The sequence below is a fragment of the Aythya fuligula genome, chromosome 5, assembly GCF_009819795.1.
Source record: "Aythya fuligula isolate bAytFul2 chromosome 5, bAytFul2.pri, whole genome shotgun sequence".
Taxonomy (NCBI): Eukaryota; Metazoa; Chordata; class Aves; order Anseriformes; family Anatidae; genus Aythya; species Aythya fuligula.
Genome location: NC_045563.1, coordinates 43,364,686 through 43,381,856, shown reverse-complemented (window position 1 = coordinate 43,381,856; position 17,171 = coordinate 43,364,686). Strand labels below are relative to the sequence as shown.

At 35.8% G+C, this 17,171-nt stretch overlaps 1 protein-coding gene across 2 annotated transcripts in view; it reads left to right on the top strand.

Annotated features, from left to right (window-relative positions):
• The window catches only part of PRKD1 (protein kinase D1), a 123,305-nt gene that overhangs the window by 85,760 nt on the left and 20,374 nt on the right, over positions 1 to 17,171 (top strand). The window contains exons 5-8 of one of the 2 annotated variants that reach the window (XM_032188081.1): positions 1,830 to 1,853; positions 10,213 to 10,423; positions 12,116 to 12,193; positions 14,999 to 15,203. In XM_032188081.1, the coding sequence (XP_032043972.1) occupies positions 1,830 to 1,853; positions 10,213 to 10,423; positions 12,116 to 12,193; positions 14,999 to 15,203 (518 nt within the window). The remainder of the gene's footprint in view (positions 1 to 1,829; positions 1,854 to 10,212; positions 10,424 to 12,115; positions 12,194 to 14,998; positions 15,204 to 17,171) is intronic. The other variant, XM_032188082.1, reaches the window with a different exon arrangement.

Below are 17,171 nucleotides of genomic sequence, written 5' to 3'. Positions count from 1 at the left end.
GAAATTATGGTTAACATTATGAATCTGTATTTTTAATTGAAAAGCTGCATAAATGAGTAAGGTGCTTAAGTTCTGCAAAAACTGCAGCACCAGATCTTTATAGATTATTTGTAATTCTCAGTAGGTTGTTTCAAAATGCTGACTTATTCAGACCAATACAGATGAAATTTAGAGGAAGGCTGACCCTAATTCTGAATTGTGTCTGGAATTTGGTTTTAAAATGCTGTATGGGTTAGAGTTCTAGTATATGCTCTGTATGTGCACTGAATTCAGTTACAAGATATCAAAAAAAAAATTAAGTTTGAAAATGCTTTTAATTATGTGGCTCTCTTGGTTGCTAATATACTCTTAAATGAAATACCTGTTTTGCAAAGCTTTAAATCTTTTTAAAGGTTTAAATCTGTTGAAAATATTAAAATTAAAATAAATACATTGTGTCATACGTACCGAAGACTACTTCTCTAGGACCTTGTAATCCTCAGAGTACCCAAGCTGATGATTCAGAACATCACACATGCATGTGTGCGAGCACGTGCACGCACACATGCATGCACAAAGAAAATATATTTAAAGGAAGTAGCAGGGATGGGCATAAGCCTAGGGAAATGAAATAGATAGCTTTCCAATTTCACTTTTATTTCAGGAAGTCACAGTATCATTCACCAGATTTTCAGATGATCTCACATACTACTACGTCTTTTGTTTTGTTTTCGTTTCTTTTTTTTTGCATTGAATATGTTCAAATTCCCCCTTCCCCCCTTTTTTTTTTCTGAATGTGCATAAGCTTTGTCAGTTTTCCTATATCAGATCTGTCCTTTGGACTACATTCTTCTGCAGTACTCATGAGATAAGTTTTATGGCTGTTTATAATGTGGTATCAATCAAAGCATGCACTTTGGAATGTGTTTCATTCTTCTGCAGTCTGTGTGAATATACTGAGACATCATCCTCATTCACAAAATTTATCATTCATTATTGTTATTAGTATTGGTATGGTACTTGAATCACTGATAGTAGAATATAGTCTCTATTTGAGACCAGTGAATTCAGAGATCTGCTGGTTACTTTAACGGGATTAAAATAAATATTATTTTTACCCCTATTTACTATGTGGTGTGAGAGCAGTTGAGAGAGAATGAGCTTCTGGAGACCTTTCATAGGTGGAATTATTATCGGAGTCATGATTTGAGAATCTTTCTTTGTTGACAATGTATGAACCAGTAAGAAGCCAACTTTAGCTCATACTGTTAAATTTAACTTGTAAGTCTGGCTGCTGGAAACATGCCACATAGGAACTTAAGAAGTTTAGCCCTAACTTACGAAATTGTGGCATTTGAAAAATCTTTCAGACATGGTAATGTGGAATCTTTCAAAGGGTACTTTAATTATCCTTTCCTAGGGAACCACCACATGCAGGCAGTTTCAGCTTGGGTATAGATATGTCTTCATTTGCCAATAAAGCATTTCATTTGAGCTGAAAATTAACTGAGGACTATAGTTAAATGCAGCTTTAAAAATCTACTTCCAAAGAATAAAGTCTGGGCAATAACCTTTTTTGATTCTTGACTTCATAGTGTACAACACTTCAAATGGAAATGTTAAAATTATGTAGGACTAGGAGAATGTTTTGTTACTCGTGTTTTTATCTATCATAGCTCAAATGCAATTCTTTTGCATTCCATTCTATAACACAGAATGAAAGTATAAAATAATAGCACATCCATGCTTGCTTCTAAAGTAACATTATTTTCTGTCTTTTTTTTCCCATATTTCTCTGTTCTTTTTTTTTTTTTTTTTTTTTAATTCTTCTTTCCAACTTCCTGTCTCAGTCTCCTGTCAGCCCTGGCTATGAGGTATGTACTAAATATACTCTACTCCCTACCATACTGTCAGGAGCATTCTTCACTGACTATCAGCATCAGTGTGAAATAATGCATGGAGTTATTCAGATTATGATGGCCTTATGTGATCTTCAGAACTAAAGAGCATTTTTTTTTTTCTTTTGGAAAGAGTATGTCTGATAAAAAACTTCAAAGTTGGGATTCCAAAGTAAAGATCACGATTCTGCTTATATTAAACAGTAAAATTAGCTAAAACACCCTGGCATTAAAATATTTTTATATGAAAGTGACATAATGGTTGGACTACAGCCTTTCTTTACTGGTAGTAATACATGGGAAGAAAATTTTAATTTCACTTTCAGAACACTGGGAATTTGCTGGAATAATGTAGAAAATAGACCTTTTAAGCTAAACAAACCTGACCTTTAAGTGTTCAACAGCAAACTTCTAATACCATAATGCAGGGTGGTAGCTTTTTTTCAGAATATAGTTGCATTTGAAAAAACAGTCAAAGATTCTGTATTTCCCTGGAAATAATATTAAAAAACAAACAAAACAAATAAACAAAAAAAAGTGTACAGCTAAGTTACAGCTATAAATACACATAGTATGAAGTCTACCTCAATGAGAGAACAATATTTTGATTTTTTTAATGCATACTTCATGTCAAAATTTGTCCTCTTTGGCTTTTGGTATTGATTTCCCAAAGAAGCTCTTTAAATGTAGTAAGTTTCAAAAGAGTTTGGAACTATGAAATTTTGGCATCTTTCCCATGTGACATATATTTGAGATACAGCTGTAGAAGAGCTATAAAGCTGAGTGAAAATGTTTTCTTTTTTAGAATTACTACCTAGTTAATCTGAGGAATAGTTTGTTGCAATGAAATATAGATTATCGTGGCCAAACATTTTATCTTTTTAAAAGAAATTACTGTATTTTTTTTCTCAAACATGAGTATTTTTATTCTAGTGTGCCTAAGTATTATAGTGTGCCCTGGAAGTGCTGTTCCACAAAATACTCAAAACAATACCAACACATATAGAACAGAGTTTTACTAATATATAAAAATTTTATTTTATGTGCTATCTAAAAAATTATCCATCAATCCATATGGTGTTAGATCATCCTCAAATAACAGTAATTAAAAGTAGTAAAGAAAAAACATAAAGATATTATTTGGGAAAGAAAAAAAAAAGAAAAATGTTTTTCTTTTTACAAAAGGAAAAAATATGTTAACCTTCTGTGTTTTTACTTTAAAGTACATTTATATGACACAACAGAATTCTATGTCTATGTTATTTATGTTTCCATTATTTTGGTAAGCTTTATTCATCCTTCTAGAAGTGATGAATTTTGATGTTGAGGTAATTTGGTAGATATATTGGCCGTGATTTCTCAGAAAAAGCCTAGCTGAGTTTTGCATTTAAAATAGGAATGTTGTGTCTTATGGGGCACAGTTAAGCGGATTATTACAGAGTTACTTATTGCTTTTTAATGGAAAATCAGGAATTTTTTTTTGCACAATAGTTTACTTCATTTTAGTTAAAAAGACTATTTGTGTATCACTGACAGAATACAAAGCACCAGGTGTTGCCTTCCTGTATAGATTTATTATAAGCAGAGGTGGCTTGAGAATGCTGATCTGTATACAGAAGAGTGATTTTGAAGAAGTAGGACAGTAGGGTCTATGGGAGGGAATTGTCTTCAGTTATAGATAGGCATTTTCTCTTTCTTCCCTTGTTCTCAGCTCCTAACACAGCTGTCTTTTTCTCTTGCTCCTTTAAAATAAGGAATCCAGTGAGTCAAAAATTCCCACTTTACAAAGCCTTCCTTTTCCACACTCAGGTAGAAGATGTCTCCTTTTGTCAGTTCCAGTCCCTATAACTCCCCCACCAACTCACTGGACTGGAAAAAAGGAGCCCTTGAGGGATGGGTTAAAGAAGGCCTGGAGTGTTGCAGCTGAGAGCAGCTTTGTGCCTTAAGCCAGCTATAATTAGTAGGAGTCCTTCTCTGATGGATAGAGTGGAGTTCATTAGATAGAAGATCCTCAGGGGCAAAATTAGTACTTCCTCTTGAAGAAAGACACTCAAGTTAACTCTGAATTAATACCACTCACAGTTATTTCTATTCTTGTCAACCCAGGTTATTCTGCAGTGATGTACTATCATGGTTTAACCTGCAGACAGCTAACCACCACACAGCTGTTTGCTCACTCCCTTTGCAGTGGGATGGGGAGAAAATTGAAAGGAAAAGTGCAAGAACGTGTTGGTTGAGATAAGGACAGTTTAATAAGAATGAGGGAAAGAAAAAGGAAGGAAAGCATGCAACAATAATAATAAAAAGAATATACAAAACAAGTGGTACACCATGCAATTGCTCACTTCCAGCCAAACGATGTGCAGCCACTCCCTGCGCAGCAGCAGCCCCCCTGGCCAACTTCCCCGGTTTATTGTTCCACATGAGGCCCTAAGGTATGGGACATCCCTGTGGCTGATCCCAGTCTGTCAGCTGTCCTTCTTCTGTCCCCTCCCAGCTCCTGGTGCACCCCCAGCCTTCCCGCTGGCAGGGCAGTACTGATGAGAGGCTGGAAAGTGTCTGCAACAACTAAACAATCATAGGTTGTCAGCATTATTCTCATCCTAAACCCAAAACACAGCACCATACCAGCTAACATGAAGAAAATTAGCTCTATCCCAGCCAAAACCAGGACATGTACACTGCACGTTTCTGTCAGTCCTATAGTAATGTAAATTAGTATATTATTCTATAATTTCAGTGTGCTTATTTGTTTAATAAAAGTCCCTATGTTATTTTGGGGAATGCTCCTGTAAGGTGTGTTGTTTTTTTTTTTTTTTTTAATGTACAAAATCTAGATTAATTTTAAATTAATAAAAGTGCAAAATATAGCCTGCAAAATAAATAATGTTTACATTGATTTATTGCCGTATTCACCACACTGTTCTAAGTTCGTGCGCTGGACAGAATTGAGAATCTCAATGAATCTGACAATGAAATATAAATATTTAAAAAGGAATTTTGTACAACTATGTAAACTAAAATAATGTATTAAATGTAAAAAATAACCCAACAAAAGCTATTAAAAAAGTAGCTCCCTTTTATTTTAAAGAATTGTGTGTCTATGAAATTCAAAGTCCAGTTGAACCCTGAATTAAAACGTAGGATACAGAAAGTAAATTTGGAATGACCTACCATTCCTACACTGCTGTGCCATGAAATAATGAATAAGGTCAGTGTTCTAGCTGCTATGCATTAAATACTCTAAGGCTGAATTTCTTGTCACTAATTCAGACTACATTAGAACTTTTTAAGGGCTAATTTGCCCAAATATGGTTGTTTTTGTAGTTCATGACAGCTAGATGAGATCTAAGTGAGGACTGAGCCAATTATTTTAAGTTAAAAGTTGTATATGTAGGGAAGTGTTATATATTGCATCATTTTTGCAGCTAGTATTTGCCATATTTTCAGAAAAATAGCTAGAAGCAAAAATAGTAAACAGCTTAAGTTATGCATTTCCTGAAATTTCATGTGTGCCATATGTTGGTGATGTTTTTGAATGCAACCTTTTGTGATCCACTGGAAAAGTTTTATGGGATTCTTCAGCTTGGAAGAGGTTAGAGGTTCAGGTTGTTCTTGTCCTCAGAGAACTACCACTTGTTCTTAAATCCCCTCTTTTGTTTTTAGGAAAGACATGCAGATCTTGGGACAGCTCTGAACTTTTAAAGATTTAGTGAAGCTTTGTCCATCTCCCCCTCCTCCTGTGCTGGCAGCTCACCCACTGCTGGGAGCAGACCCAGCTGCTGAGTGCAGAGTGCTTTAAGCCTGAGGAATCTGAACAGGGTCCAGAACCTACCCTTGGGAGCTTGGGCTGATAGTTGTCAGCTTGTCAGACTTCATGTAAGTCTCCACAGCTTAAAGTGAGGACTTGTAAATGCTGTGGCAGTAGGAATTTGTGAGAAGCATATGGTATGCGTAAGCAAACATACACTCAAAGTTAGTTTTTCATAATTTGTAAGTACTAACACAAGGGTTCACACATATCTAAAATTATTAAAAAAAAAGGCAAAAAGGCAAACCCTGCAGCACACATTTTACTTTCCTAGCATCTCTGAACTATTCCACATGTTGGCACTGGATCTTCTGAAATGGTACAAGATCCTTATGCCCAAGTCTGAAAAGTTAGTATAGTCTGATAACTACTGCTGAAACCCAATAATCTTTTTTTTTGTTACTTCACAAAATAAGGCAGGTTACAAACCACTGTTTGCTGGTGTTGATGTCTGAGCAGGAGGAACAGGATACATAATAATTTCATCTGTGGGTACTTTAATATTAACAGTTTGTACTGAAGTCAGTTCTTTGATGTGTTTACACATTTAATGTTGAAGTGTTTTTCAGACCATAACTATCTAACTGTGATGCTTGTAGAATTAAATCATACACTTGAGTTAAAGAGAAGAGTGCAAGAAGCCTCAAAAGACAACACAGTTGATTGCATTCTAAGTGTGGTATTTCAGTATATTTAATTGAAGATTTGTTTCCTTGAATTTACTTAATTACAGTCACATAGTTTAATTTGTTAAAGTCAACATTTGCTTTGCAGCAAAAGCAGTTCCTGCGGTGACATAGACAGCACCTCATAAGACAGTAGTTTCCTGTGAAAAATTTATATACGAACATATTAAGTCTTTATCTTCTGCCTTCAATACAGGAAGGAAATGCATTTTTCAGCAAGTATACTTCAACACAGAAAATGAAACTTTGTGAGGCCACTTGTAATTTTTTTTGATTTTGTTATAGTACACATCACTTTTCTCAGTTGTCCAGATATATAAATAAACTAGGCATTTTTTTTCTTTTCTTAAGGCAAACACATTATAGAAATACCTGTGTAGTTTTTGTTGACCATCTCAGTGTTATATACAGGGATAATGTCACAATGCTTTTTAGATACTGAGCCTGCAAAAAATTAGAATTTCTATGAGAATAGTTTTGAAAAATTTGTTTCAGGTGAAGTTTACTTATTCGAATGTCTTTCCATGAGCGTAATTTAAAAAGGTGATCAAATGTCAAAAATAGTTTTTTTGTTTGTTTGTTTGTTTTTTTTTAGTAGGACTGTTGAAACTTTTTAAAATAAGTCAGGAAAACAGCAGTCTCTTTTATGTTTAGGCTGCTCTGCACAGTTGGATTACAGGGCTGTTCCTTGTCTTTGCTCCCTATAGGCCAGTTCTGCAGTCAGCTTGATTGCTTCCCATTAGTCCCTTCAAAACTCCCCAACATTTCTGTGATTTCTGTGCCTGAGAGGGGTGCTAGAAGTGGTGCTAGAAGACAATTGGACTCACCCAGGTGGACAACAGTGGAATGCTTTGGCAGAAAACTGGTATTTATTCCAGTTTCTTAATTGGATTTTGCAACAGATTTGGACAAAGTAAAAAGACAGGCAGGCAGGATTTCCTGCTGAGTGCATTTTACTTTTAGGGTAGGAGATACGTGGAGAATTGTCTCCTTCCTGTGATGACATGATTCTGCACAATGACAGTGGGCTTCTGCCTACTGTAGGCAAATAGTTGTGTACTTAGTAGGTTTTAACAAAGCCCAGCAAATAAACCACGAGTACGTTCCAAAAATCTGAAGAAATAGAACAAGATTGAGGGGTGAGGCATCAGCTAATAAAAGTAAGGGATATGTAGAATGCCCCGTGTTGGTTGGGGAACAGCTTGGCACCTCTTATTTCTTGAAAAGGTTCTTCTTCCCCCCTCACCTCAGAGTAATCAGCAAGCACTGGATTCTATTTGATATTCTCATTATTTAAGGCATAATTAAATGTAAGTCTCTGGATATGATCAGTTTCAGTGGCTTGATTGGACATCCATAGAGTTAAATATCTGCATATGTTCCTTTGTGTTTGTTGTAACTTTGAAAATAATATTCTGATCTGTTAAAATTACCTTGCTAAGATGATTGTTAGAAGGACTGCCTAGTGTTTGGAGCAGTGCAGGCTGTTAGTTTCCATGGTGTAATCCAGTTAAGCAATCATTTCCTGGGAAGTTTCCAGAGTTGCTGAGTCAGTAGTCTGGCTGGCTACCAGGAAAAACTAATTTATCTTTCTAACAAACCAGGCACACCATTTGAAAAAGAAGGTGCTCTGTTCAAGAGATTCTTGCTTTTTTGGTGAAAATGGTGTAGTTCCTGTTTTCTGTTCTTTCAGGGATTTTAACTTATGGCGTCTGCCTGGTGCTGGGAGCGCTGTAACTTAAAATTAAGGCATATTGACAGGAGTTTTGGAAAGTAATGGGAGGAGAAGCTCACCATTGACAAATTGGAGGACACAGTTCTCCTCCTAACTGGTCAGTCACCCTGGGGTGTGGAGTGTCCCATGTGTTGACTGCCCCCCAGCTTCCATTCCCTTGCTGCTTATGTTGCCAGTGGTATGGCACTGCACTAAGACTGAAGTGGGATCAGTCTGTACCAAAACTGTCCTATTTGTCCTTACATACAAATATTGAGAGGATGGAGATCTTCTTGTGGGCTCTGTCCCATCCACACATTCTGAGGGCTGTCATTTGCAGGTGGTTTACACAAGCCAAGCGTTGTAGGTTGTGCTGTGCAGGTGGGCCCATTTCCTTCCTGTTGGGCTTCTTCCTCCCTCCTCCTTCCTCTCCCTCCCAAAGCCCTGTTCACGTTGCCTTCATATGACTTAATGCAATCTGCCTTGAAAGCATTAGGCAAATGATATTACTCACTGATCAATACTAAATAGTTTTAATCCTAAAATGAGTCTAGTTTTTTCATATGCACAGCTGCTTTACAGCAAAAGATCTAAAACTCTGAAAGTAAACACTTAATATCAAAACATGTACTTGTGTTTTTCCATTTTTATTTGTAGTAAAGAAAAGATACATGCTTTCTTATACTTGTTGCAAACTAACTTGTTTACAGTGATCACATGTATGTGGCTCATAGAATGTATTTTACATATTTCTCCTTGACTTGACAGGCCTGCATTTATACACTGAATAAGCATGTGATGTTGGCATTGTTATCAATTAGCAAGGAAGCTCTAATGTTCAATAAGTCTATTGCATATACTAGACAGGTAGTTCTGAAGCATAGCCAAAAGAAAAAGAATTGTCTTTTAAACTCTGTCTAGTTTTTTGAAGGAAGAAACTTCTTTCTTTCTTTCTTTATTTCTATGACAAATACACTATGAAGGCAAGCCTAGAATTGCTCCTTAAGTTCTTCTACCATTAAAAGGACCTTCAAATTTCTCTTTACTTCAAGATTCTCAGACAGAAGCATAAAGAAATGTCTTTTTATATGTTGGTGACCAGGAAATAATATTCAATCAGTCCCTTTAGATGCAGAATTTCCTATAGCTTTCCTATAGTTCTTAGTTTTAAAAACAGTTTTTCAAGTTAGGCCAATTAGCTTCAGCTAATACAACCTTTGAACAGTGGAGGCTCAACAGAGAATGACTCATTTCCTACCCTTCAGTTACAAGATTATTTGCATATGGCGGAAAGAAGATACTAAGTTTTAAATGATCAAGTTGCATCTTGTCACTTTTTTTTTTCTTTTCCATGTGGGTGTAGTCTGTTTCTCAAGGACAATTCTTGGGAGAAAGTAGTTTTCTGGGTCAGTTATTTTCTGGGGTAATTGCCATATTTACATCTAAATGAATTTAGCAGAGAAAATAAGATAACTCATTTCTTTCAGGAATTACATTGATTCCATTCCTTCGACACAATGTGTCTCCCTTCATACATATCTATATAGTGCCATCTAAATACCTGTTCTGATCTATTGTGCATGGTTTGAATGTGGTAAGGTTAGTGATAACAAACATTATAAATAAAGGTGATGGAAAATACTAACCTGCTTTCTATCAAAAACCTGCATGCACATAGATCAAGATAATAATTTTCTTAATGTTTGTACAAAAGTACATCCTTTCAAAGTTGGCTTTGATATGAAACAGAAAATAAGAGAGGGAAAGAAATGCCTCTTGCTTTTATCAGAACACAAAATGCTTTTCTGAGAATTTTTTAATGAATCTGTTTTCATTTTGATCAAAATCTGTTTTTAAATTAAAAATATAAATTAGAACTGTTTCATCCACATTGTGAAATGCATGGCACTAGTGTTAGCAAAAATATTGTTTGATACCGTTCCAATTTTTCAAAAGCAGTCTTAAAGAGAGGGGTATATTGCATGTTCTATTAGTGTTTAAAAGTAATTACATTGCTTTTTATGACAGATGACATACCATTTTTGAGGCACATGTGAGTATGATATTCTTTTAACAATTAATAAATCATGATTATTTGAAATATCCTTTTTATGTATTTCACAGCAAAAGACACCATCAGAATCATTCACTGGGAGAGAGAAGAGATCAAATTCACAGTCCTACATTGGACGACCTATTCAGCTTGACAAGATCTTACTTTCCAAGGTTAAAGTGCCTCACACTTTTGTCATTCACTCTTACACACGGCCAACAGTTTGCCAGTACTGTAAGAAGCTTCTCAAAGGGCTTTTTAGACAGGGTTTGCAGTGCAAAGGTAAGTAAACTCCCTTAAGGAACATAAAAGCTAAGCATAATAAAATTAGTAAGTTAGCATTTGAGTAGTTGCTATATAGCCATACTCAGGAATTTTTCACCAAACTGTCTAGGTGTAGGCAAATGAGCAATTATATTGGATTAAGCTAGGATCAGAATTGCAATAATTGTTCTACAGGAGCTGGCTGCATGCCTATTCATTGTCTATTCATTATTACCCTGTGGTATAGCTGAGGTAGCTCGCATCCTTGTCATTCAGGTGTGGATTGTCTTGGCACTTGGTGAGAGTGTGTTCACAGGCAGTGACAGCTGAATAGTTAATACATAGTACCGTATTCTCAATCTTCGTTGTTTTCAATCTGCAAGATTTTATGCTTGAATTGAAGAATGTGCATGAGTCTTAGCAACTCAAAGTTTAGAGGGAGTTCTAAGGGAAATTAAACAAGATGAGCTTATATGAGAACTTAAGAACATTTTTTTTAATGCATTCTTACCTACATGCTCTCGAGTCTCATGTAGCTATACCTTAGCAGGTGCCAAAGTGAATCAGGACATTTGGATTGTAGCCTAGACTACTGGCTCACCTTAACCAACGAGAGTGCCCGCAAATACAAAGCATTTTGTATACTACAGTGTTAAATATTGTTGATCAACAGATCCTTAAAATCACCTTCCCTCTATTAAAATAAGCAATAACTTTCATAAAATGAGTCAATACAGTTTGTGTTGCTTCCTTGAACACCCTGCAAAAGTTCAAAGTTAAATTCATTTCATTTAAGTGATTCTGATGTGATTTAACTCAAGCAAAATCTGTATAAAGGCATCACCTGTTTCAGTTTGTTTTGAATCTCAGTGACATAAGCAAATATTAACCTGATTTAAAAATGCATATATTTGCCAAGAGTTTGGCACTGTTGTACCTCAGTTGGTTTTTGAATCAATCTGAAGTTAAATAATTACAAGGATATAGACATCCCTAGTATATTTCTTCCTTCCTGACTTTGCTTTTCCAGCTGTGTTAATAAGTTACAGCTCTTAGTTTAAGTAAAATGTGTTCCATAAGCCAAAAGAAAATAGTTGAAATGACATCTAGTAAAGTGCCATTTACAGATGTGAAAAAAGAAAAGTAGAGTAAAGTTAAAATATCTGGAAAATAAGGGAGGTATTAAAGGAACCCTCCACTTAAAGCTGTTTAGAATTTGCTTTGCAATGCAAACAAATATTTCTGGCTTATGATTGTTGCTTAGGATTCTGCTGCTTCAATTGTCAGCCTTCAGTCTTTGATACATAGTCAAACTTCTGAGCTGCAGTTGATATGCTGTAGCCTGATCTGCTTCTTGTATTGGAAAAGCAACTCTGGCTTTTGAGCCAAGTGCACAGGTCTCCAACTTGCTCCCTGAGATGAGCGTAGCATGCACTTGGTGCAGTGAAGGCCTCCGCCCATTGCTGTGAGTGCTGCTTTCCTTTTCCCACAGGGAAGCTGCTGGCATGTTTATGCTGTTGGTTCCACTGGCAAATGGCATGCAGCCAGGCTAGTGCTCTCTGGACGCATTAAGTTAACTTTATGTTAGTGAAATAATAAGGCTTGACATTTATAGGTTGGATAGCAGGAAAAAATTGTAATAGTGGCACCGAAAATGAGAAATAATTTTGCTGTATTCTTTTTTTTTTTTTTTTTTTTTTTTCTTGCAAGACTGTCGGTTCAACTGTCACAAGCGCTGTGCTCCTAAAGTGCCAAATAACTGCCTGGGGGAAGTTGCCATTAATGGAGGTAAGTCACCTTAAGAATTATTTCTGTCATTGTTTAAGCCACCAGCAAAATAAAAGAGAAGTGTAAAACTGACGTGTACAAAGACATGTTTTTCCATTGCTTGGGAGTGGCCTTTCCTCTGCGACATTTCTATTGTATATTGAAGATGAAGTATGAGAGGAACCCTATTAATGTTTCATACATCATCAACTTGGAGCATGTATCTTCAAAATATATAGCACTGAAAGGCAGGTTCAGCTGTGCCACAGAGGTGGCTTCAGCAGCAAAATGTCTGGGTGATCATGGCCTGCAGAATGCCAAAGTAAACCAAAAAAAAAGGAATGTGCATTAGACATTGGCATTTACCTGGCAGATACAAACACATTGTTTTTTTTTTAATCTGGGAAGGGAAAAAATGTTTGTTTTAGGATAATGTTCCTGAGAAGGAAATGCATACTTGGAGGAACTGGGAAGGCCCTCCATGATAAAAATCCACTGCTTGCTGTTGGGGTAAAGCCTTTATCAGTTGCTAGAAATGAAAACTTGATTATCTGCTGAATTTCCAATACATGTGCTGTCAGTTTTGTGTCAAGTATAGGAATGTATGGCTAGGTTAGACAGACGGTACTGGAGAAAAAAAAAGGTGGTTGTAGGTGAGCTGTTGATTGCCTTGGAAATGTCACTTTTCTATGTGATAAGGGAATTAGAAGTGTGGTAAACTGTTCAGTGTCTAATTCATATTACCACATATTGTCAGCCTAAACTGCTTCTAAGGTTAATGAAATATTGCTTTATTAGATATAATTTTTCAAACTTTAAATCAGTTATCTATTTTATTGAAAATATATAAAGAATTTACAAAATTAGGAGTGATAATTAATGTTTTTTTTGTAGTGCGTGACAATATTATTACAAAGTTTTTCTGTTTAATGACAATTAGCATAGGCAAAAACATTTTAGATGCCAAGTATCCCAACTTGAAACATGATAAGGTGCGTAATTTTCTGAAAGGTTGGTATGGCACTCATACAGCATGTTTTACGCCATTTATATCTGTCCATACGTAACTGTTTCTTCAGGAGTGCAAGTGCAAGTTTATGGAAGGATGTAGACTGACTTTCAAATCCAAGAACTAAAAATATACCAAGATATGTTAAATTCATTGATGACAGTATGGACCATAGAAATCTTAAGAAGGTTAAAAAAATCATTTTAATACATTTTCCAACCCAATCTCTATTTTTTGACTTTGCAAATAATTGTATGCACAGAGATTTTCAGTCAAAGAAAGTCACTAAGTCTGTTTATAAATGATAAAATTTCTACTGCATACATTTGAGGTGCAGTCTGAGAGCAGTGCAAAACAGGATTGATCAACAGTGTTAAGATGGAAAGGCAAGACTTATTTCTGGACAGCCAAACTAAATGAACAAAATTTACATTTGTTTCTGTTTCAGTCCTTAGTGAAACAGAAAAAAGCTGCCTACCTTTCATCTCAGGCAGCTGTACTTTATCCCTCCAACACACCCTCTTTACCCTCTCCCTGTCTGCCCCACAAGTAACATGCTGCTTTTGTTTTCTTGTCTCCTACCTATGAATCTGATGACGGTCTGATGAAAAGTAGTGGTTTCTTTGAGGAAGAGCTGAGTAAGGAAAGCTTGTTCAAAGCCACTTGGGGTGAGAACACTTACTCCAAGCAGTATTTTAGAAAGTGTTAAGCTTTCTTTTGTGCAGTTCTGCAGAATTAGTACTTAGGCCCTTGGAACTCTACATCTAAAAATTTATATAATTTGGCTTTTCCTAATCAAATGATGTATCTAATATGGTATCCATGGTGCTATAGTGTAACTTGTAATTGTGTGTATAAATGACTGATATGGGGTCATCAGGATTGTTAGAGGCAATTTCATCCTGGTATCTCATTTCTATTTTTTCAGAAATTTGGTTCACATTAATTTCCATCTTAATAAATAAAATAAAGTAACTGTCACTCTGTCCATCTGCTGTGTGATGCATCTTCCCCAAAATAGTAAGTGAAGGAAGAGCTGAAGCAATAAAATTCCAAGTATGGTCTCATTAATTAACATTAAACACTAAATGTGGGAGGTTATTTTTAACTGACTGTGGGTTTATTAAAAGTAGAGATAAAAACCATGCTGTAGGATTAGCAAAAAGAGAGCCCAGAACTGTAAAGTGTCATTCATGACTGGATGACTGTTTCAGCTAGAAATGAAGTCTAATGTGTCTTAGTCACACATTAGTAACTTATATCTAAACATGTTCAGACTAAAATGTTTTAGTCATGCACTTCCAATTCTAGTGAAATACCATCAGTTCAAAACATTTTTCTGCTAACCATTTCACTGTTCTTTTTCTTTTGGGGCATCCTCAATATGGTCTATCAAGAAACCTTCCTCCACAGAATTAGGTGAAGGTTTGTCAGTGAAAACATTTCGTGTTTTCCATGTGATTTCATCTTACTTTGAACTGAGTGGGTCCTGAAACACTGTAAGCATCCCAGAAAAAATAATGCTTTGTTTCCTGTCTGACAGGACTGATGATTTTGACTTTTTAACTTTTTTATGTTTTTAACAAAAAGTTGTATTTCTGAAAATACTCCAGTTTGATGTGTTTCCATTTTTCTGCAGCGATTTTCTAAACTGCTGGTTAAAGACCATGCTTTGCCAGTACACACTGAGTAGAGAGAGGCCCAGGCAATGGAGTTCCGAAGAGAACCTGATTTTTCTGGAAGCTTGAGAAGTGTTAGATTGTTGCAGTTGGAATATTGTATGTTTTTAGATATTAATTTCAGATATAATATTCCAGATCTCCTTAGTCCTGGGGCTGAGTCTGACGTGGTCATGGAAGAAGGGAGTGACGACAATGACAGTGAAAGAAACAGCAGTTTTATAGATGACATGGAAGAATCTATGGCTCATGATTCTGAGATATCAATGACAGGATGCCATAGTGACAATGGAGAAATGCAGGATCCTGATCCAGATCATGATGAGTCTAGCAGGATGATCAGGTGAACCTTCCATCTTCTTCTGTATTTATTTATAAATAAATATATATTTGAGTCTAGGACTATATAGGACTATAGGATTAATATATGTATTTGAGTCTAGGACTCAAAGGGAAATCTAAATGGACCCTGTTCTTCCTCCTTCAACAATGACAGAGCTAGTGATATGTGATGGATCTGAAATTACAATGACATTACTTTTCTGAATATATGCGTTAGGATTTTAAAAAGAACTTAAACATTATTGTTGAGTTGAAGTAGTAACTGAAAAGATGTTAGATTTAGAGCTTAGTGATATGGTTTATGGGAAGACTTATTAGTGTTAGGTCAGAGGTCATGATCTTGGAGGTCTCTTCCAACCTAGATGATTCTGTGATACACAAGTGTTTGTTTCTCTTGTGAAAATTAAGTTGTGAAACTTTATTTGTACATGAGCAATAGAGAAAAAAATAAAATGTTTTTATTTTCCCCAACTAGAAGTGCAATACTTGGTCACTTAAATAAAATAAAATAATTAATAACCTTGTATAAGTGACTGTTATAATTGACTCTAAGTATATTGTTTGCATTTTTAGGTATCTTTAGAAAGAAGGAAAGTTTGGAAAGCTGGAACTTAAGTTTAACTTAACGTAGCTAAACTCATTTAGTTTAAAGCCCTTATCAACAGCATTGAACTGTTATTCCTACTGTCATATTCATCTGCATAGATACTATGTATATAGACAAATTGAATCACCTGAATATGTCTATGCTTATTTCTTGAAGTCAGTGTTACAGATAATTTTGAATTGTCTAAGTTATATTAAATGGACAACATTGAAGGTTCTCTGAAATATAGATACTGAATTATAAATAATTAAAAAATTGATGACCAAGGTACATTGTTTTCCTTACTTGAGGGGCATCCCTGTACTTCCAGTAATACTTTCCAAAAATTATTTGTAAGGGTAGTCTCCATGTCCATGGATTATTTTTAAGGGATCTGTAAAAGCCAAAAAGTAGACAAGAGTAGAGACAAGAATAGTTATACAGGGACTGCATTTCATTTGATCATTTTTAGGCAAAAAGGTATGTTAATTAGAGTCTTAATGAAACTTTAAGACAGGACACTTTGCATTTTGATTGGAAACTGATGATTCATAAAATGCTTCATATTTCCAGGATTCATTACAGTGAAGGGGGTCAATCTGCAAATATTCACAATCAGATGAGTTGTGGAAGCCTAAGATATTCTTTTCCTGGGGGGTTTCTGCCCTTTTTTTGCTGGAATTGTTGCACCAGTGGCTCTGCCAGCAGGGCCTGCATGTGCTCTCAGTGCTCTGCTTTCATGTAGGATGCAGCATCTCAGTTTGAATTTCTGCTGGAAATGACTAAGCATTTAAGTTTAGGATTAAAGCAGATGATTGAAGCAGATGATCCATTTTGCTCTTGGAATGGTTAACTCCAACATCAAGAAAAGTGGGAAGATGGGCTTGGCTACTGCTTAAACCTCTCCAACTAGATATTCCACTATTTATCTGCTTTTACTATCAGGCATACTGTCAAGTTCCCATGCCTTCCTGAGTTACTGTGCTGAGCACTGGAAGTTTTCAGGGTGCATACCCAAGTGCAGGGCAGTGGGACTTTGCTTTAATCCTCAACAACAACATTGTTGTCTTAAACCTCTTTCTCTGAGAGGTTCCACCAGAGTCTCTACTATGCCCTGCCAGTGTATACACAGCTAGTCAGCTGACACATTTTCTACTCTAAACTGTCATAAGTCCACTGTGTTTGAACCCAAGAAAGATCACAGGGTGGTAATCTGATGGACAATGTTTACTTAGGTTATGATATATTCAAGATCAAGTGCAGGTCTGAATCATGCATAGCACAGACTTGAGCTATGTCTCCCACACCCTAGTTGAGGCCCTAGTCATTTGCCCATCATCTTAGCTCATCTTTCAGAATATTTTATGTGTGTTGTGTGTGTAA